General features: G+C 42.7%; 1 protein-coding gene across 5 annotated transcripts in view; it reads right to left on the bottom strand.

The window, feature by feature from the left end:
- Positions 1 to 22,595, bottom strand: part of hectd1 (HECT domain containing 1) — a 93,658-nt gene that overhangs the window by 68,653 nt on the left and 2,410 nt on the right. For all 5 annotated transcript variants that reach the window (XM_086003403.1, XM_086003404.1, XM_086003406.1 and 2 more), the window contains exon 3: positions 1,152 to 1,386. In XM_086003403.1, the coding sequence (XP_085859529.1) occupies positions 1,152 to 1,386 (235 nt within the window). The remainder of the gene's footprint in view (positions 1 to 1,151; positions 1,387 to 22,595) is intronic.

The raw sequence follows: 22,595 nt of genomic DNA, 5'->3' as shown, positions 1-22,595 counted from the left end.
ATTGCAAGAGGATTTGAGTACAGGAGCAAGGATGTCTTGCTACAGTTGTACAGGGCCTTGGCGAGACCACACCTGGAGTACTGGGGGCAGTTTTGGTCTCCTTGCCCAAGAAAGGATATACTTGCCATAGAGGGAGTGCAGCAAAGGTTCATCAGACTGATTCCTGGGATGGCAGGACTGTCGTATAAGGAGAGATTGGGTCGACTAGGTCTATATTCACTAGAGTTTAGAAGAATGAGAGATCTCATTGAAACGTATAAAATTCTGACAGGGCGAGACAGACTGGATGCAGGGAGGATGTTTCCCCTGGCTGGGGGGTCTAGAACGAGGGGTCACAGTCTTAGGATACAGGGTAGGATATTTAGGACTGAGATGAGGAGAAATTTCTTCACTCAGAGGGTGGTGAACCTGTGGAATTCTCTACCACAGAAGGCTGTGGATGCCAAGTCACTGAATATATTTAAAGGAGATAGATAGATAGATTTCTAGACACAAAAGGCATCAAGGGGTATGGGGAGAGAGCAGGAATATGGTATGGAGATAAAGGATCAGCCATGATCACATAGAATGGTGGAGCAGGCTCGAAGGGCCGAATGGCCTCCTCCTATTTTTCTATGTTTCTATCTCGGATATTTAATTTGTCAGCAAGCCCAGTCAAAGGTATCAACTGCTAAGAGCTACTCAATTCCAATTTTTAGTCATCAGGGTGAAGGATGTTTGTGCTGAAGAATGGAACTCTTCCCATTTCATATCCCAGTCAGCTTCAAGCAGTTCCACGTCAGGTATAACACAGCCAGATACAGAATAAAACTGCATATTGCACCAGTGTAACATTGTTTGCAATTCCCAAAGAAGCCAGCCTGTAGTCCCTGAGATTGCCAATTTATGCCAAATTAGGGGCAGCTTGGTGCCCAAGCCTAGTAGAAACAAGATTGAGACTGCCCAAATTGATTTCACATAGGACCTTGACAGCCGGTAGGCAGAAGAGACTTGCACCCCATCAGCTTGGACTGGATCTGACTCCAGGTTCTAGAAGTAAAAGGCCAGTTCCCACCACTTTAAAAAAAACTTTTGTCTGTAAGCAAGATCACAGATCAACTAGTTGATTTAAAAAAAAAAAATGGAATTAATTACAAAAAGGGGTTCATTACCTTCACACACTGTTCAGCCAGGTCTCTGCTGGTCCTATTATTGAGCTCAACTACAACCAAGCGGTTACAAAGTGCTTTAATGGCTCCATCCACTCCAACAATCCTCCGTGTACACTCAGCAGATACGTCCAGGTAGTACGTTATGGCACGTGCTGTCACTTCCAATACATTGTCAGGAGCACTTTCATCCAGAAAAATTTTGCATAGAGCTGGTAGAAAAGTACGAGGAGGGCACCTACAAAAATCAGAAACACTTTTAAAAGGACTGCATCTACAGACAAGTAATGCCACTAAATGTAGTCATTTAATTTTTGCTGTTCTATTAATGAGAGAGTGAGATCAACCTCAGCATAAGTCACCGATCAGCAACTAAATACTGCATCACTCTATTTTAAGCTACATTTAACATTTCTTGCTCTTCAATTTAAAAAGAGTTACTACAGGAAACATTCGTTTAACCGGAGGTTAAATGTCCGGAAAGCTCTATCTGCCTGCAAAATTCAGGAGCCGTTTTTTTACTTCTTGTTGCTTTTTTTCCCCCCCCAGTCAGGCTCTGCAAGGTCTAGCTGAAGCTGTTGCTTAGCTACAGAGACGCTTTTAAGCTGCGGCTGACTGTTTTGAAGCTGTTGCTAAGCAACAGGGTTTGTTGATTCACATGGAGCTCAAAAGCTCCGTATGTTTTAACATTAGCGCTGGTTTCTACGGCAGTTTTGATGGTATGGCACCAGCTCGGTCCCGTCAGTGCCGGATACCAGAAAGTTTCCTGTAGAAGGCTGCTAGAACTGAGCACTCACCTACTATACAAACCAAACCTTTACTAGGCATTTTTTGATGACATTGTGAATGATAATCCATTTCACCCCACGCCCCAAAAACATACAGACACAAGGCAAATGTTAACTGATGCATCAACTTTCCATCCTGCCCTTTTATTTCATATCTTATTGAATCCATTCATAAATATGTTTTTTCTAAGAGACAGGAAACTATCCAAAGAAAACAAAATGCAGCAGCGAAGGAGAGATTACTGGGAACTATGTCCAATGGCATAACTACTCTTCTATTTATGACAGTGTGTAGAATAAAGCATCATAATTGAGCTGTTTGAGTTTCAATTCATTTGGGCATTTTTTACGACTAACAGAATCAATGATAAAATATTTCAAGAGCCATTAATTACTTTCTAAACTAAGTAGACATAATATTAATATTTTTATTTGAATCCATTTGAAACCATCATCAAAGACCCTACCCACCCCAGCCACAGTCTGTTCACCCTCCTGCCATTTGGGAGACGCTACAGATGCATTCGCACCCGAACGACCAGATTTAGGAACAGCTTCTTTCCCAGGGCTGTCATCCTACTGAACTCCACAAATAAACTCTAAAGCCTGCACATCTGCCAATGCACTTTATTATGGTTATGTTTATGTTAATGTATTACAAGACAAATGAATGTTGAATGTTTAAAATGTCTTAATCTAAATGTACACTCTCGGGAGCCGCAAGCCTACATTTTGTTGTACTGCACTTGTGCACTAACAATGACAATAAAGTTGATTATTATTATTCCTTCACATCTTCAATTAAAAAAACCTGGAAACTTTTAAACTTTAACACAGGAATTTAGGTGGAGAATCTCAAGAAAAGTAAGGCTACTTTCCTTTCTAGCATAGAAACATAGAAGATAGGAGCAGGAGTAGGCCATTCGGCCCTTCGAGCCTGCTCCGCCATTCAACGAGATCATGGCTGATCATCCAAACCCTAGCACCCGGTCCCTACACCGACAGCCATCCCACCCAAGCCCTATCCCCATCCCCATAACCCCGTAACCCCACGTATTTAATCCCCCCTAACACTAAGGGCCAATTTTTATCATGGCCAATCAACCTAACCCGCACATCTTTGGACTGTGGGAGGAAACCGGAGCAAACCCACGCAAACACGGGGAGAATGTGCAAATTAAGTACTTGATAGTATTTATAACATTTTAGGTTTGCTTGTTTTTGTCCATATTATTTAGAACATGAGTTGATCCACTGTGTCATTCCTCACAGTTTTTATGTAAATTATGGGTCTGTCCATTTAACTGTCTGTCTGCTGGTTCACAATCTCTAAATCTGCAGGTTTTTGTCCACTTTCTGTTTCTCTTTTTTGCTCAGTATGTATTGCTGTTTGTACATCAGTTTGTCGTTTTTTCTCCTCAGTTTCTCTCTCTGCAATTCTCACTGGCTTTCTAATCTCCCTTCTGTATGCCTACCACTCTCTGCACACCTGCATACTTATAAGAGTATATTAGAGTAGATTTGCCATGCAAACCAGGAAGGTCATATTTATGCTGTTGCTTGATCACAGCAAGGAAGGGGTAGTCTGCACAATTGGGGTATAATTGGTCATGCCACCCATTTGTTTGCGAGGCTGAGGAACAAAAATCCCCACGGTTCCAACTCCTAGTCACTATCCAGCAAAACTTTGCTTGAAGTGCACGAGAATGTTCAGCTCCAATGTCCTGCAACATTGAATAGTCACTGTCTAGATTTAGCAATGAAGAATAGCCACTTGGCAAGGCACCAGTGAACACCCAGCCTGTGGAACCAGACCCCAAACAGGAGACAACACCTTCAAGAAAGAGAAAGGGGAAAGCACTGGAGGGGAAAAGGAGGAAGAAATCAAAACAGTGTAGGCTGAAATGATGTCCCACACTCTCCCAGAACCATTTTATTGTTAAACAGTGGATAGCAAAAAAAAGGAAGCCTGTTAACCAGGATCTTAACTATAATTTTAAATGACAGTCTGACTTCTGAAGCACATGCAAAACCTACAATTTCCCCAAGAGTATACATTTCTCTCCTGGTCAAAAAATATACTATAGTTCCAGTCAGTGCCATATGTATATTTGACATGTTACATGGTTTATGTTCCAGTTCAGGGATACTTAAAAGTGCCCTTTAATCTGTAAAAAGCCCTCTGGTATGACCATTGGAACAGCCAACATTTTGTTAGTAGACACACTTCAAATCCTGTGCCTCATCTGGAGAAAAGCAAACTTTGTTGCTAGTTGGCAACGGTACGTTTTCATGAAGACTATATAGGGTATGAAATGAGACTTTCTCCTTTTGCAAGACAAGGCTGGGAGAATACTTGGTATGGAAATTACTCCCTTGCTTTATTTCTAATTTAATTAAAACAAACAGGTGGAAAAGGAACAAAAAAAACTCCAGCTAGGTGTTGGGATAGATCTCTCCACAAGTGAGATTAAACAAACAACTTTAAGTCACAAGTTATGGTTACCTCACAAATGTTAATTTAACACACATATCTTCACATCTGGACAAAAAAAATCTAAAAATGAATGTCAATGAGTACTTTTGTAGCACAAACAAAATGGTTTTGAGGCATCAGGACAACAGTGAAGTCAGCTGTGGAAATCAGCTTTTTATTACTACTCTCACTTCACACAAAACAAAGAGGAATCCACCACTGCCCAGGAGCTGTGGGCCACCCTTGCCCAGAAACTGCAGGCATAAAATACTCTACATTGCTCAATTACTTTTAGCCTGCAATCTATATCAAGTATAATCCTGAATTTACAAAGGGCTCAACATGTCCTAGCAAGAACTTAACTTCTCTACTTTGCATATTGTGACCAGCCACAGCATTCTAGAATCTACTCAAGTGTGGCATATTTACACTGTTTGTTGGAATCTAGAATGCTAAAGCTAAACAGAAGCATGGCTGAAGTGAATTAATTCAGAAACTTATTTTTTTGGCAAAGGTGCATCTTGTCGAGTCTGTTTCAAACACATCAACTGCAGCACAGTCTTCAGACAGCGTACCTAGAATGAATCAGTCTAACTAGAGAAGGAAGTCTGAGTTACAACAACCAAATTATCTCAGAAGCCAAAATTCTCCAGGCTGCTTCAGAAGAATACAATAGATGTTTTTGGCTGACAAATGGTTTGTGCAACACTCCTCATTAATAACTGGCGATGGGGGAGGGTCTGCAGAGCTGTTGCTGGGCCACCCCGACCAAGAAGGTCCCAATTTGAATTTCTGAGCCCTACCTAGTTAGCTGATCTCGCCACTTAAGCACCCAAGTGAATAATAGTCATTTAAACCAGTGGTTCACAAACCTTTTTGGCTGAAGGACCCCATTTCAAATAGATTAGTAATCACGGACCCCCCGTCTAAATTATTATTGCCCCCTTGTATCGATACGGTACCAGGATCTTCTGACAATGAATTGCAATATAGCTATGGTGACATTTACAAAACGGGAATCCCTCAAGTGTGTATATATAAAATGACGGCGATTTTGAGCACTGATTTTTAAAAATTACAAATGCATTGGTTAGTCAGTGATTCAAGTGCTGCCCAAATTATTGTCAGATTTGCTCCTTGGCCAGCCCTTGCCCGTGTGCAGACAGATCAAATGTAATGCATGTCCGACTAAAGGGCCCTGTTCTTTTTGGCCATATCCCGGCGCTACTGCAGCCGGCTGGTAGTTGGGACAGGGTCTTTGTTTAGACAGTCGATTCCTCGCCGAACAGCTGGCCCTGCGCTTTTCTGCCTTCGACTTCTGTGGCTTGCGGTGGCATTGCGGCCGCTGCTGTTCCACAGTTTTTTCCCCCTCACGCCTTCTCCTCTTCCTGCAGTGCACAGCCACTGCTGCTGCCACCACGGTAACTATTCACCGGCCCATTCAGCAGCACCCGGCCGCTCTGCACTGCCTCGCTCTCCATCACCGATTGGAGTTTCCTTTCGCTGAGCCCCTGGAAAGTCTCTATGGACCCCAGTTTGAGAACCATTGATTTAAACCATGAAATCACAAAGAAACAACTCTCAGTTGCAGATTTTTTCCAAATATAGCAACAGATCAGTATGGTTACTTGCAGTCTCGAGTATCTGACCCACTCAGGAATATCTAACTTATTAATATTTAGCTAAATGGTTCTTTGGAGACAAGTTTTTATTTTTCAATAAAATAGTGAGTAAGGATGTGTTTTCATTTGGGAAGAGTTTAAATTTAACGGCATCCAATCACAAAGAGAATTGCTAAACATTTATGCAACCTCTTAGGTTTGTCACTCCAATGCAATATTGATTAAAACAATGTACATTTCAAAAAATTGACAGTATTTAATGGAACAAGATGGTGATGCAGTACATATCACTCAATTGGACTGATCCAGAGCATGTATCTGCACTGTAAATTTTCCCAGAGTGCATTCATGATCACGCTAAGGAAGCACTGACACATCAGCTTGGCTCAGTGACAGCAGTCTCGCCTCACAGTCAGAAGGTCCTGGGTCAAAGCTCGACTCCACAACTTCAGCAAAAAAAAAAATCTAGGCTAACACTTCAGTGCAGTACTGAGGTGCTACTGTATTGTTGAAGGTGCCATATTTCAGATGAGACATTAAACCAAGGCTCCACCTGTCTGTTCAAGTGGATGAAAAAAATCTCATGATACTCGAACAGGCAGGCAGACATTCTTCCAATGTTCAGGCCCACATTAATTCCTCAAACATCCCCAAATTGATTAATTGGTCATTTGCTGTCTGCTGGACCATGCTCCGTGCAAACTAGCCGCCACATTTCCCAACATAATAATGACTCCACTTCAGTAGTAGTTAATTGGCTGTGAAACACTTTGGGATGTCCTGGGAACATGAAATGCACCATATAAATGCAGCTTCCTTATATGCCTGGCACCAGGTTACCCATCTCTTATTGGTTGGGATGTGGTATGTTCTTCTAAAGGCAGAGAATAAAAACTTTGATGTTTATATATTCAAAGTTCAAAATATATTAAGAGGAACAGCAGAGGTCGTTAGGATAATGAAATTACAGTGAACCGTGCCAAATTGGTCCCTCTTAGCACATACACGTACTCTTAAGTCAGATCATGTTACTGTATCCAGAACTATGTCTCCAAAACTGACACAGATAGATGTAAAGTATTTCCAGACGACTGCCTACAAAAGGAAAAAGGGGCTGGTTTTTAAAGTCTGCATCTATTTCATGGTGCCTTGGAATAATATGATTTGGCAGCAGTGGTGCAAGCCTATAAAGTTAAGTTCCCGTTTAGCACAGGCAGGGCTGAACTTGTTCAGGCTGTCTGGTATTGCTTTTTGATGTTTTATTGTTGTTTCTTTTTTTTTAAATCTCTGAAACCTGCTGTGAGTAGCAACAGTATTTTTTGGCAACCAGAACAGGCAGCACACATCTGAAGTAAATGAAGTACTGCAAGGAATCGACCACTAGGGTGCAAAACAAAAAGTCCGCCAAAAACATGCGAGACATTCATGAACTATTATTACTTGGCCTCTGGTCGGTCTTGGTTTTTGGTGGAGGAGGGTGGGGTGGCAGAGGGAAAGAGAGGCAATTGAACTTTTCTGGTTAACATTTATGTACAAGAACTAGCACAGTATCGCGAACTTCATACCACCTTGCTCGCAAAATGCAAGTTTTTTTTCACCCAACAGTATTACAGTAAATGGCAAAAGGATAATTTTTGTTTCTAAAACTTATGCCTATACAAAAGTAAAGGCATAACACTTATTTCAATTATTGACTGACAGCAATATACACCAACAGTTCCACAAATTAAGGGCCATTGATTCTTCAATAGGAAGTTGTCAGCAAGCCTCGGCAACTGGAGCATCCAGCTACTCCAAAAACATTGCTGATACACGATCATATTGCTTGTGGTAATATTACAGTGCAGAGCAAATTTACATGTAAAATTAATTTCAAATAAACTATATTTGAGAAATAAACCATTGTGCCGTATTTTGCGACCCCCACGGGTGCGTACGCGCCTGTAGGGGCCGCGCAAGTGCCGGTTTCAGGCATGCGAAGTGCATACGCTAAAACCCGGTACTTGCGATGTCAAGAATTCGCTTGACAGATCATCCGCATGCACAACTTCCGCCCGCTGAATGATTGTCAAATTCTTATGCCTGGTAAAAGCATTACATTTTTGTTTAAAATATTGAATTAAATGGCATTTTAATTAATTTTAAATATATATAATTAAAAAAAAAATTATTTTCATGTGTTGGTGTATTTTTTTTAAGTGATCCCCATTCATACTTATGACAGTTCCGTACGTACAAAACTGTCAAAAGTGTGAATGGGGATTCCTTTCTTCCATTGGTTGGGCCAGCCCACATGATCCCAGGAGCACCTACGAACTGCTTGCGCCCCTGGGATATGTGGGGCTCTGCCCGCGCGGACCCGGAGAGGCCCAGGATCGCAAGCCGCCATTTCACCCGGGCCACCAGGTACTTTTGTACACATTTTGCAGGTCGGAGGCGCCCGCCCTCCCACGGGGAAGCCTCCGATCACAAATGTTGGCCCATTATGTTTCCAAAGTTAAATATATTTACATCAATCTCAAAATTGCAATACAGTAATATTTTGTCCATGTGACATCCTGACTGATTTACAGTTTCTCTATATTAACAAACACAACCTACAGAAGTGACAGGTTTTGAGTTATCAAAATGTGGCAGTTCATACAACCACTTTTCCTCCTTCTATTACTATTTTTGACCATGTTACATGGATAAAAACAAAAAATACCACTACTAATATAACCAACGGGTAAAACTAGAAAAGATAAAGATATGAGGTATTCTATACGCAAGAATGTTTAGCTCGTATCAAGATATTTAAAAGGGGCACAGAGAGGGTGTTGGAACCAAAACAGCAGATGGTTTCTATAGTAGTGACACATTTTAACATCACTTTCCTGATTGCACCGAATCGGAGGCAAATAACACATTTGCCAAACACTTTTAAGACAGAGTTGCTTCACAATTCAACTCTAGTGCAAGTCTTGTGTCCTAATAACAGAATATGTTATGATATTTTGGGCTGAATGTTTGCGCACATGAAGGTGAGGGATGCAACACATTTCCGACTTGGTACATAAGGCATGGGCAGGATGCAGAGCTTCCTTTACTCTACCTTAACCTCAGAAGAGTACCCCTCACTGATTCCACATCCAAACCAGCTGCTTTTCTGGTTTTTAAAATGAGTGAGGTTTCCAATTACAGGTACTACTAAATTATAAGTAGTTCTGTATTGTGTTATTCAAGGCCACAAGGAAATAGCTCAACATTTCCAAAACTTATTCCACTTAAAGCACTGTTTTAAAAATTCATTGATGGGATGTGGACGTCGCTGGCTGGCTAGGCCTGCATTTAGTGCCCATCCCTAATTGCCCTTGAGAAGATGGTGGTGAGCCGCCTTCTTGAACTGCTGCAGTCCATATGGTGTAGGTACACCCACAATGCTGTTAGGAAGGGAGTGCCAGGATTTTGGCCCAGCGACAGTGAAGGAACGGCGATACAGGTCCAAGTCAGGATGGTGTGTGGCTTGGAGGGGAACTTGTAGGTGGTGATGTTCCCATGCGTCTGCTGCCCTTGTCCTTCTAAGTGGTAGAGGTCGCGGGTTTGGAAGGTGCTGTTGAAGGAGCTTTGGCGAGTTGCTGCAGTGCATCTTGTAGATGGTACACACTGCAGCCAGTGCGCCGGTGGTGGAGGGAGTGAATGTTGAAGGTGGTGGTTGGAGTGCCAATCAAGCGGGCTGCTTTATCCTGAATGGTGTCGAGCTTCTTGAGTGTTGTTGGAGCTGCACTCATCCAGGCAAGTGGAGAGTATTCCATCACACTCCTTACAACCTGGAGACTGAATTGGCCTCTACCGAATTTAAACCAAAATCTCAGAGGTCAAGTGACTGTGTGCTAATCCACGGTGCCACCCAATCACATAACTTTTTTTTCAATCAATAATAAATTTTGCCACACGTGATCTCAAATTGTTTGGAACATTTTATTTACCAACTCTTTAATAGAGACTATTCTGCAAATGTCATACGACCCGGCACCAAAATTTGTCACCTCCACACTCAAAAGAGGATTTGTAGCACTGGAGATAGGAAAGTGGTTGACGAGAACAGATAGTGACAGTTTTAAATCATGCAGGGACAGTGCTAAGCAATAGAAATAAGTAGGTGATATCGGTGAGGCTGAGGACAGGTTAGGTGGTTAAAAGACAAAACAGGATGGAGGCACGAGAGCAGGTGGTTCGATTCACGGACAAGAGGAGTGCGCCAATAGGGAGATGCGATAGTACGGGTGGGGGGTTGTTGAGCTCGGAGAAGGGCAGACTGCAGCAACTCGCCAAAGCTCCTTCAACAGCACCTTCCAAACCCGCGACCTCTACCACTTAGAAGGACAAGGGCAGCAGACGCATGGGAACATCACCACCTACAAGTTCCCCTCCAAGCCACACACCATCCTGACTTGGACCTGTATCGCCGTTCCTTCGCTGTCGCTGGGCCAAAATCCTGGAACTCCCTTCCTAACAGCACTGTTGGAGTACCTACACCATATGGACTGCAGCGGTTCAAGAAGGCGGCTCACCACCATCTTCTCAAGGGCAATTAGGGATGGGCACTAAATGCAGGCCTAGCCAGCGATGCCCACATCCCATCAATGAATAAAAAAAAACCTGGGAGTTGGGAAAGGTGGAGGTGTGGGAAACTAAGGAGACAGAAGCAGCTGCACAGTGGTCTCAAAATTTAGATATGAAAAAATCCATCAATTCCTCGAACTTTGTGCCCAAGGTGAGGATGGGGGTATGGAGGACAGAGATTAACATCATTTTGGTCAAACACCTGAAAACGTTAGTATCGAGTCCCAGCAATAGATTAAATTCATTCAAACTATGTCAGCATAAATCAAATGATATTTCTAAAAGCATCAAGTTGAGCTTGAACTACTGCATGAAAAAAAAAATCTATGGAACAAGACCACCTTCTCTGAAAGTAGTACTCTGGGGATAGTAAAGCCAACACAAGATGTATGGAGTGTTACAGATAAAATAATGCAGTAATTTATATTTTAAATAAAGCTGACAGTCCTGGTCTGTACTGTGTTAGCCGATTTCAATGGGGGCATAATCAGTATCCATGAGGAAAGGAGGGGAGAAGAAAAACATCAAGGTTCCAGCTCCAATTACTATCTACCAACCTCTGCTGGAAAATCAACATGCGTGAGCGCCAGGGAACAACAGAATAAGACTCAGCTTCAATAACCCCATACCAAATGTTAAATAGCCTGTCAAAACTCTTTCTCTAATATTATACTTGAAAGAATGGCCACTTCAGTAAGATATCAGTGGAATCAGTTGAGTCATGGTCATTCAGCAAAGTACCATGAGCCTGCCACGAGCAGTGGAATCATAAGCAGCATGATCACCATATTCCAAGAAGAAAGTTGAAAATAAAAACAGAGCTCAGAAAACCCAAGTAGGTTGAAAACACGACGCCATCCCAATGGTTTAGATACAAAGTCTCTAAGCCATGCACTGAGACCAGGAAAGTATTAGGTTAGATCCCCCACCTATTCCAAGTTAGCTAATGTCAGCCAGATGATTGGTAGGGACACTATACTGATCCCAGTGCTTCAAGATTAGAATGAGGAAAAATCGACCATGAATCACACTCCTGATCGTTACTCAGCAACCCTTGCCAGCGAAGAAGGAATCAGCTATGACCCTATGATGCCCCCACAGTCAAGGCCAAAACAAATGGACACATCAGCAACATACCCATAGGTGAGAACTTGTGAAGGAATTGGACTTTTGATGAGAGCCCAAAGGCCGGGGGGCCGCAAGAGAAAGAAAACATTTGATTAAAAAGAGTTCCATTAGTACTTGGTGAGGTGCAGGAACACCCTCCCCCAACTTCCTCCTAAACTTTTAAGCACGTGAAGGAATTAAAAAATATTCAGTACTCATGACAATCATGACAGTGCTTAACACTGTACTTCAAGTACATTATAATACTTGCAAATTGTCCAGGGGGAGCGCATCAATGCTTATAACAGCCTCAATTCATTTTTTGAACAGTGCCAGATGGGCCTTGTTACTTTTTCTCAGCTAACAAAACAAGTACAGCTCAGTTCCTAACTAACATTCAAGACCAAAATGTTCACCATCATTCTGCTTGGCTCTGATTGCGGAGGATATCCGTGGGCGACATGGTGAGCACATATGCTCTCAGAATATTAATCCACACAGATCATCTTATATTTCTAATAATGGATTCATATTCCCAACTAAGAATCAATAACCAAGCATAACTCGTGCATGACTCAAGGATCTAAGAGCGATCTACTGAAAATATTTACCTGCCCTACAGGGGAAGATTCTTTTGATCAGCGTCAACTTTTAAGAACAAAGGTGCAGCATGTTAAATGTACTTTTGTACATAACACTCAGCCTAGGAGTGGGTGACTGCTGAGTGCTCAGTATTGAAACATGACATCAGATTTACTGCCCAGTTCAAAGTTCAGACAGATTTTTCTTTGCTGGGGGTGGGGGGAGGGATAATGACTGGCTGTTGATGTGCACAAAACTACAATCCTAGCCTCAGTTCCTTCAGAGAATTCTAAGCTCTGATAAAACCTCTGAACAACCCTGTACTATACCAGAAATAATAATTCAAACGAACACAAAAACTAAATACAGGAAACTTTGGTTTATCCAGAGGTTGTATGTCCGGAATACTCAATCTAACGGCAAAAATCAGGAGCCGTTTTCTATAAGTTTTTTTAGTTCTCGTTCTTTTTTTCCCCCCCAGTCAGGCACTGCAAGGTCTGTAGCTATAGCAACAGCTTCAGCTAGAGACGCTTGCAGCTGCAGCCGACTCTTTAGAAGCTGTTGCTAAGCAACAGTGTTTGTTGTCAGATACGGAGATGAAAACCTCCGTATGCTTCAACATTAACTTTGTATGTCCAGCAGTTTTGATAGATCGGCAACACGCCAGTCCCGTCGGTGCCGGATATCACAAAGTTTCCTGTAGTGCTGCATTCATCCACATTCAGAGTCATAGAAACTTACAGAAGGCAGCCATTGGGCACGTCGTGCCTGAGTTGGCTCTTTGAAAAAGCAGTCGTGCTTAGTCCCACACCCCAATTTTTGTCCGTAGCCCTGCAAATGCCTCATCCACAAGTACCTGTCCAACACACTTTTAAAATTATTTACTGAATCATCTTCCACCACCTTTTTAGGTAGCGCATTCCAGATCCTGACAGCTCTGGAAAAAATGTCTCCTCATCTACCTCTCTAGATCTTTTGCCAATGACTTTAAATCTATGACCTCTGGTTACTGACCCACTTGCCAGAGGGAACAGCCTTTCTCGATCAATTCTATCAAAACTCCTCATCTTGAAAACCTATATTAGATCACCTCTTAAACTTCTCTGTTCCAAGGAGAACATTTCTAACTTTTCCAACCTCTCCTCATAACTGAAGTCCCTTATAAGAACATAAGAAATAGGAGCAGGGATAGGCCACTTGGCCCCTCGAGCCTGCTCCGCCATTCAATAAGACCATGGCTGATCTTGGGCTCAAAGCCAGGTCCCTGCCCGCTCCCCATAACCCTTCACTCCCTTAGCTTGCAAAAATCTGTCTATCTCCACCTTAAATGTATTTAATGACCTAGCCTCCACGCTCTCGGGGGCAGAGAATGCCACAGATTTACGACCCTCAGAAGAAATTCCTCCTCATCTCAGTTCTAAAAAGGCGACCCTTTACTATGAAACTATGCCCCCGAGTTCTAGATTTCCCCACGAGGGGAAACATCCTCTTTGCATCGACCCTGTCGAGCCCCTTCAGTATCTTATATGTTTCAATAAAATCACCTCTCATTCTCCTAAATTCCAATGAGTATAGGCCCAACCTGCTCAACCTTTCTTCATAAGGGATTAAATACGTGGGATTACAGGGATAGGGTGGGATATGTGTTGGTGTAGGGGTTACGGGGATCGGGTGGGATATGTGTCGGTGCAGGCTCGATGGGCCGAAATGGCCTCTATCTGCACTGTGGGGTTTCTGTGATTCTGTGATAAGTCAACCCTCTCATCTCAGGAATCAACCGTGTGAATCGTCTCTGAACTACCTCCAATGCAAGTATATCCTTCCTTAAATAAGGAGACCAAAACTGTACGCAGTACTCAAGGTGCGGTCTCACCAATACCCTGTACAGTTGTAGCAGGACTTCCCTGCTTTTATACCCCAACCCCACTTGTAATAAAGGCCAACATTCCCTGGTAACATTCTGGTAAACCTCCTCTGTACCCTTTCTAAGGCCTTGACATCTTTCCTGAAATGTGGCGCCCAGAATTGTCCACAATACTCCAACTGAGACCTAACCAGTGATTCATAAAGTTCTAGCATGACCTCTTTGCTTTTATATTCAATGCCTCTATTTATAAACCCGAGTAACCCATATGCTTTTATTTTAAACCCACCTTATCAACTTGCTCTGCCACCTTTAAGGATTTGTGTATATCGACACCAACGTCTCACTGCTCAACTACACTTCCATAACAGTCCTCCCAAAGTACATCACTTTACACTTCTCTGTATGGAACTCCAGTTGTGATGCTTCTGCCCATTTCATCAGTCTACGTCATCCTGAGTCTACAACTATCCACATCACTATCTACTACGTTGTCAAGTTTTGTGTCATCTGTAAACTTTATAATGCTGCTCCCTACACCAGCGTTTAGGTTGTTTATAAAAATTTTAAAGATTAATAGACCCAAAACTGAGCCTTGGGGGACACCACTGTAAACCACCTCCCACTCTGAAAACATCCATTCACCACCACCCTCTGCTTCCTGTCACTGAGCTAATTTCGTATACATACCACCACTTTCCCCTCAATTCCACAGGCTTCCATCTTCTCAACAAGCCGCCTGTGTGGCACTTTGTCGAATGCCTTCAAAAAGTCCAGATGTACAACATCTATTGCACTACCTTGATCAACATTCTCAGTTACCTCATCAAAGAATTCAATCAAGTTAGCCAAACACGATTTGCCTTTAACAAATCAATGCCGGCTCTCCTTGATTAACCCATGCCTTTCGAAATGAATGTTTATTTTGTCCTCGATAATGGTTTCCAGTAACTTTCCCACCACCAATGTTAGGCTAACTGGCCTGTAGTTTCCCTCTCTCCCCTTTCTTGAATAGTGGTATAACATTAGTAACCCTTTAGTCCTCCGGCACTACTCCTGTATCCAATGAGGATTGAAAGATTGTGACCAATGCCTCTGCTAGTTCTACCTTTGCTTCTTGCAGCGACCCAAGATACATTCCATCTGGACCAGGTGACTTACCAACTTTCAGTTATGCTAATCTTTTTAGTACATCTTCTCTATCAATTACTATCTCGGCCATAACTTCCATCGCCTCTTTTAGTGTAACCTTCCCATCATCCGCTTCCTTTGTGAAGACAGATGCAAAGTACTCATTTAATACTTTAGCCATGTCCTCTGCCTCGACATGAAGATTTCACTTTGGGTCTTTAATAGGCCCAAATTTTTCCCTAGATAACCTCTTGTATGTTTATAAAATGTTTTAGGGTTCAATTTAATGTTGCCTGCTAGTCTTTTCTAGTAACCTCTCTGCCTCTCATAATTTTTTCAATTCCCTCCTATAGTTTCCATAATCTTCTTAGTTATTAACTGAATCTTGCTCCTGGCATTTGTCATAAGCCTCCTTCTGTTTTATTTCGTCATCCAAGGTGCAATAGCTTTGGATTCTCTAACTTTTCCCTTCAAAGTAATATGCCTAGTTTGTACCTAAACTCTCTTATTTCCTGAATGCCTTCCATTGCTCCATTACTGCTTTACTCTGCAATCGCCTTTTCCAATCTATCCATGCTAGGTCCCTTCTTAAATCATTGAAATTAGCTCTTCCCCAGTTGAACATGTTTACCGTCAATATTTTCTGGTCTCTTTCCAATACAGGTAGACTATCCTTTATCCGAAAACCTCGGGACCAGCCGTGTTTCGGTTTTCGGAGAATTTTGGATTTCGGAAGGTGGGTCGGCGGGGGTTCGCGCCGGCGGGGGTTCGGGCCGGCGGGGTGTCGTGCGCACGACTTACGCTGACGCTCAGCGTAAGTCGGTGGGGGTCGGGGTCCGCGGGGGGGGGGGGGGCTGGCGGGGGTCGGGGCCGGCGGGGGTCCGCGCGCACGACTTACGCTGACACTCAGCGTAAGTCGGCGGGGGTCGGGGCCGGCGGGGGTCGTCGGGGTCCACGCGCACGACTTACCCTTTATCCGAACTTCCGAAACCGGAACCCTCTAAAAACCGAAGGTTTTTTCGTTCAGCGTAAGTCGTGCGCACGACTTACGCCGAACGAAAAAACCTTCGGTTTTTAGAGGGTTTCGGTTTTCGGAAGTTCGGATAAAGGGTAGTCTACCTGTAATTACTTTAAACTGAATTATGTTGTGCTCACTGTTAGCTAGATGATCTCCAACTGTAACATCTTCTACATTCCAAGCTAATGTCCAATAAAAAGTACAGTTCACAAAATCCGTCTACTTGTCCACAATATATCTGCAACTTATATAATTCAGAATGAACTATCCAAATGGTTTCCATTGCTATCAGAATTTAGTTATCTTGTCCATCCCCAGGCCACAAACACACAACAAAAAATGCATTTGAAATCTGTGCCACGGCTACAAATTCCCATCTCATAATACTGTTCCTGTATTTTTTTTAAAAACTGTATTCCATTATCATCCTTACAGCACTGTAAAGTAAAATGTAGATCCTGTTTACAAATTCTGGGTTTCTAATTGGAATAGAATTTTAAATTTGCACTGGCTTGCAAAATGAGGTTGTCTTATACTCAAGAGGGAAAACATATTGGAAAGTCAAAATTTTAACCTGTGTATTGTAATTAAAGTTAGCTCAAGTGTTTTCAGAGTTTGATTATTAGAAAATTAGAAATATTACCAAGCACATTACATAAGTTATGTATTGTACCAAAGTTTTTATCGTGTATGTCAGGTTTGGGAGAGCAATGTCAAAACACCCTCCTCCATGAGCTATCGGGTGATTGAAGTTTGTTTTGGAATAGGGAGACCTGGTCTTCTGCACATTTCATAAAGAAGGTCTTTGCATTCAAAATCAGCCCCAGTGAGCCGACTGGAGACAAATAACAGCTTTATTACTTCAATAATTGCAGCCACAACTTTTTTTTAGTAAATTGGATTAAGTTTGCTGCAGAACACTGCAATGGGTCTTGGAAGTGATACTGTGGTGGCTCCATCATCATACAATTCTGTACCCCCGTGTAAGCGCGCCAACAGGATAAACTAGCTCAGTGTGATTGGCTTTCCCAAAGCATAGGGAGAGCTGCACTGTCAGAAGTGTTGTCTTTTGGATGAGATGTTAAACTGAGGCCCCGCCTGCTCTCTCAGGTAAATGTCAAAGATCCCACGGTACTATTTCGAAGAAGAGAAGTGGAGCTCACCTGGGCCAATATTTATCCCTCAACCAACATCACAAACAGATTTTCTGGTCATTATCACATTGCTGTTTGTGGGAGCTTGCTGTGTGCAAATTGGCTGCCGCGTTTCCCACATTACAACAGTGATTACACTTCAAAAAGTACCGAATTCGCTCAAACGCTTGGGACCTGCTGAGGTCGTGAAAGGCGCTATATAAATGCAAGTTCTATCTCTATCTGTCTAGAGTAGGGTAGTTCATCCAATGGTAGATCACAAGACCCATGAAAATCTGGGTCTGTTCTGTTATTGGTTTCCAGAGCGATCAATTGTTTATGGTTAGGACCGTTGTCAACAGAAAATATTTTATGGGCACCCTGATTGGGACTCGGAATTATGAGACGCAGTTGCAGTTGACAAGAATATATTTCGATTGCAATAGCCCCCACATCATTAAAATGCACCACCTGACAGCCCACCCAAGCAGCAATATTAATGGCCATGGTGGAGGTGCCTGTGCTTTGTTCCATTAAATCTACCCATCCACTCAAAAACAGTATTTTCTACTTCCCCCGAGTGGCGATGCAGAGAAAAACAGCATCCATAGGAATACCAAATTTGGAATCTTGGTATTCTGCATGTCATATAAAGTTAGCCAATTTAAATCCTCATAACATTCTACAAAATTGTAGCGAGATATGTGCACACCATCACCCATTTTCATTTGTGATAATGATTGACCTCCATACATGCCTCCCAATTGGCTGGGTTGGCAGGTGATGAAGTTTAATGATGTGGGAGCCAATGCAATTGAAATATGCCATTGTCAACAGCAACTGCATCCCAAGTGCGCATAATGGTAGATGGCTGCACCAGAGCCCACCCGTTGTCTACCTGCCTTCCTTCTACCACATTCCTCTGCCAGATTTTCAATGCTCCCCCTGCCGTGTCTACTATTCTGCTGTAACTATTCACACCTCATAGAATCGTTACAGCACAGGAGATAGTCATTCGGCCCATCGAGTCCGTGCCAGCTCTCTGCAAGAGCACTTCAGCTAATCTCAATCCCCTGCCCTTTCTCCGTAGCCCTGAAATTTCTTTCCCTTCAAGTACTTATCTAATTCCCCATTGAAAGCCATGATTGAATCTGCCTCCACCACCCTTTCAGGCAGTGCATTCCAGATCCTAACCACTCACTGCGTAAAAACGTTTTTCCTCATGTTGCCTTTGGATCTTCTGCCAATCACCTTAAATCCGTGTCCTCTGGTCCTCGACCCTTCCGCCAATGGGAACAGTTCCTCTATCTACTCTGTCTAGACCCCTCATGATTTTGAACACCTCTATCAAATCTCCTCTGAACATCTCTGCTCCAAGGAGAACAACCCCAGCCTCTCCAGTCTATCCATGTAACTGAAGTCTCTCATAGGAACATAAGAAATAGGAGCAGGAGTAGGCCAATCAGCCCCTCGAGCCTGCTCCGCCATTCAATAAGATCATGGCTGATCTGATCCTAACCTCAAATCTACTTCCACTCTCCATCCCACCCAAACCCATGTGATCTCCCGGGAGAGGCGAAAAACCAGATAAAAAACCCAATGGCCAATTTGGGAGAAAAAATCTGGGAAATTCCTCTCCGACCCATCTAGGCGATCGAAACGCGTCCAGGAGATCACTCTGTCCCTGTATTTCCTGCAGTACTTACCTTCTGTAAAGGGTGATCTCCACCCCAGCCAGGAACAGGCCCAATTTACTCTTGAAGGACTCCTAGCTGGCAGCCTGCTCCCGAGGTCTCCACTAATCCCTGTGAATAGAACCATCTCCTGAAATCTAAGAGTTAGAACAGAAGAAGTAGGAGCAGGACCAGGCTACACGGCCCCTGGGCCCGCTCCGCCACCCACAGGGCCATGACCGATCCGAACCTAGACTCGTCCAATTTCCTGCCCGCTCCCCGTAACCCCTAATTCCCTTTACTTCTAGGAAACTGTCTATTTCTGTTTTAAATTTATTTAATGATGTAGCTTCCACAGCTTTCTGGGGCAGCAAATTCCACAGACCTACCACCCTGAGTGAAGAAGTTTCTCCTCATCTCAGTTTTGAAAGAGCAGCCCCTTATTCTAAGATTATGCCCCCTAGTTCTAGTTTCACCCATCACTGGGAACATCCTCACCGCATCCACCCGATCAAGCCCCTTCACAATCTTATGTGTTTCAATAAGATCGCCTCTCATTCTCTGAACTCCAATGAGTAGAGTCCCAATCTACTCAACCTCTCCTCATATGTCCACCTCCTCATCCCCGGGATTAATCGAGCGAACCTTCTTTGTACTGCCTCGAGAGCAAGTATGTCTTTTCTTAAGTATGGACACCAAAACTGTATGCAGTATTCCAGGTGCGGTCTCACCAATACCTTGTACAACTGCAGCAATACCTCCCTGTTTTTATATTCTATCCCCCTAGCAATAAAAGCCAACATTCCATTGGCCTTCTTGATCACTTGCTGCACCTGCATACTAACTTTGAGTTTCGTGCACCAGGACCCCCAGATCCCTTTGTACTGCAGTACTTTCCAGTTTCTTGCCATTAAGATAATAACTTGCTCTATGATTTTTCCTGCCAAAGTGCATAACCTCACACTTTTCAGTATTGTATTCCATCTGCCAAATCTCTGCCCACTTACTTAGCCTGTCTATGTCCCTTTGCAGGTTTTTTATGTCCTCCTCACTCACTACTTTCCCTCCCATCTTAGTATCATCTGCAAACTTTGATATGTTACACTCGGTCCCCTCCTCCAAATCGTTAATATAGATTGTAAAGAGTTGGGGGCCCAGCACTGACCCCTGCGGAACACCACTAGTTACTGATTGCCACTCTGAGAATGAACCATTTATCCCAACTCTCTGCTTTCTGTTAGATAACCAATCCTCCACCCATGCCAGAATATTACCCCCAATCCCGTGATTTTTTATCTTGAGCAATAATCTTTTGTGTGGCACCTTGTCAAATGCCTTTTGGAAGTCTAAATACACTACGTCCACTGGTTCCCCTTTATCCACCCTGTATGTTACGTCCTCAAAGAACTCAAGCAAATTTGTCAAACATGACTTCCCCTTCATAAAACCATGCTGACTTTGTCCTATTAAATTCTGTGTTTATCCAAATGTCCCGTTACTGTCTCCTTAATAATGGACTCCAAAATTTTACCAACCACAGATGTTAGGCTAACTGGTCTATAATTTCCAGCCTTCTGCCTACTACCCTTTTTAAATAAGGGTGTTACATTAGAAGTTTTCCAATCTGCCGGGACCTTTGCCGAGTCCAGGGAGTTTTGGAAAACTACCAATGCATCCACAATCCCTACCGCCACTTCCCTCAAGACCCTAGGATGTAAGCCATCAGGTCCAGGGGATTTATCCGCCTTGAGTCCCACTACTTTACCGAGTACCAATTCCTTAGTGATTTTAATCGTATTTAGCTCCTCCCCCCCCTAGAGCCCCCTGTTTGTTCATCCCTGGAACCATTCTTGTAAATCTTTTCTGCACCCTCTCTAAAACCTACACATCCTTCCTAAAGTGCAGTGCCCAGAATTGGACACAATACTCCAGTTGTGGCCAAATCAGTGTTTTATAAAGGTTCATCAGAACTTCCAACTCCTCTGAACCATCCTATATTTGTCTCATCATCTCCCCTTTTTGCCCTGTACCATCATCATTTGTGTGTCATTTAACCACTCCTGCCCTCCACTCTCACATACCTTTCCTTTTTCTTCTTTATTTGGCCCTGTACTTGCATAAAAGCTGTTCATCTTCCAGTTCTGATGAAAGGTCATCGACCTGAAATGTTAATTGTTTCTCTCTCTCATGATGCTTGACCTGAGTGTTTTCAGCATTTTCTGTTTTTATTTCAGATTTCCAACACCCACAGATCTTTGCTTTTGTTTTACCAATTTTAATTTACTTAGGAACCGAAATTCTGTTGAAAAATTGTGTAGCATACCCAAGACACAGCTTGCCAAGGAAAGTTACTTGAAACATAATCGTCCTTTTAATGTTAAGCTGCAGGTTGGCATCCAGATGCCCCTATCATAATCCTATTTCAGTTATGCCAGTCCACTGGAGAAGCACTCTCTCTCCTAGTTAGGGATGAAAAATATTTTTAAAAAGGGAGGGAAAAATCATGACTGGAAAACTTACTACTTCATTCCAGTCAGCTCAACAAAAATTTTGGCAGTTATCTGGGAGCAAGTCATCTGTCTGTTTTCTAAGAAGTTAAACAGGGAGGCAAATACAGAAGACAAAAATATCACAGCTCCAGAGAATATGCTGGGCCACAGTAATGTCATCCATCTGGTTTTCATTGTTCTTTTAGTGTTACAAGTTAGAAACCAAGATTGAAACAATTTAAAACAAACAGTCGGTGTATCATTAAAATGTTGTTATTGTTGACTCATTCGAATGGCCTTGGAGGGAGTCCTCAATCTTATTAACATATTGTCAAATCATTGATCACAAAGCATCCACAAGGATAGATGTTAACAGAAAAAATATTTGGATAAGTTGTCAATACTAATTATTATTCAAAGATCTACAACAGTGGAGTAAAACACAGATTTAAATTGTTGAATGTGTAGTACAACTTATAATTAAATAGCATCTTTAATGTGGAAAAATGCCCCAGGGTACTTCACAGGTACAAGGACAAAATGGACAGTAAAACAAAGGAGGAGATTCCAAAAGCTTGGCAAAAAAGGATCTTAAAAGGAGAGGAAGAGGAGAAAAGCACTGAGTATGGAAACATATAGATGCAAATATACAAAAAGGGAGGGAAAAGCCATGAGACTTTATCGATGCTTACTTTATCTACAAGACAACACAACCCAATGAATTGCGCTCCTCAACCACTTCTAATCCTAAATCCTGGGGGAGGCAAAAGAGAAAATACCCGCGGCCACTTTCAGAGAGAAATCAGGGAAATTTCACCCTCGGTACATAGGTAGATGGAAAGGACTAACTTGCCTTTCACCTCCTCAGGACATCGCCAAGGCATTTCACAGCCAATGAAGTACCTTTGAATTGTTGTTAAGTAGGAAAGCACGGCAGCCAATTTATGCACAGCAAGATC

The sequence above is a fragment of the Somniosus microcephalus genome, chromosome 12 (assembly GCF_052327205.1).
Source record: "Somniosus microcephalus isolate GS21.2 chromosome 12, FLI_Smic_1.0, whole genome shotgun sequence".
Classification (NCBI taxonomy): domain Eukaryota; kingdom Metazoa; phylum Chordata; class Chondrichthyes; order Squaliformes; family Somniosidae; genus Somniosus; species Somniosus microcephalus.
Note: the sequence above shows the minus strand (reverse complement) of the source record. Positions and strands in the feature narration are given on the sequence as shown.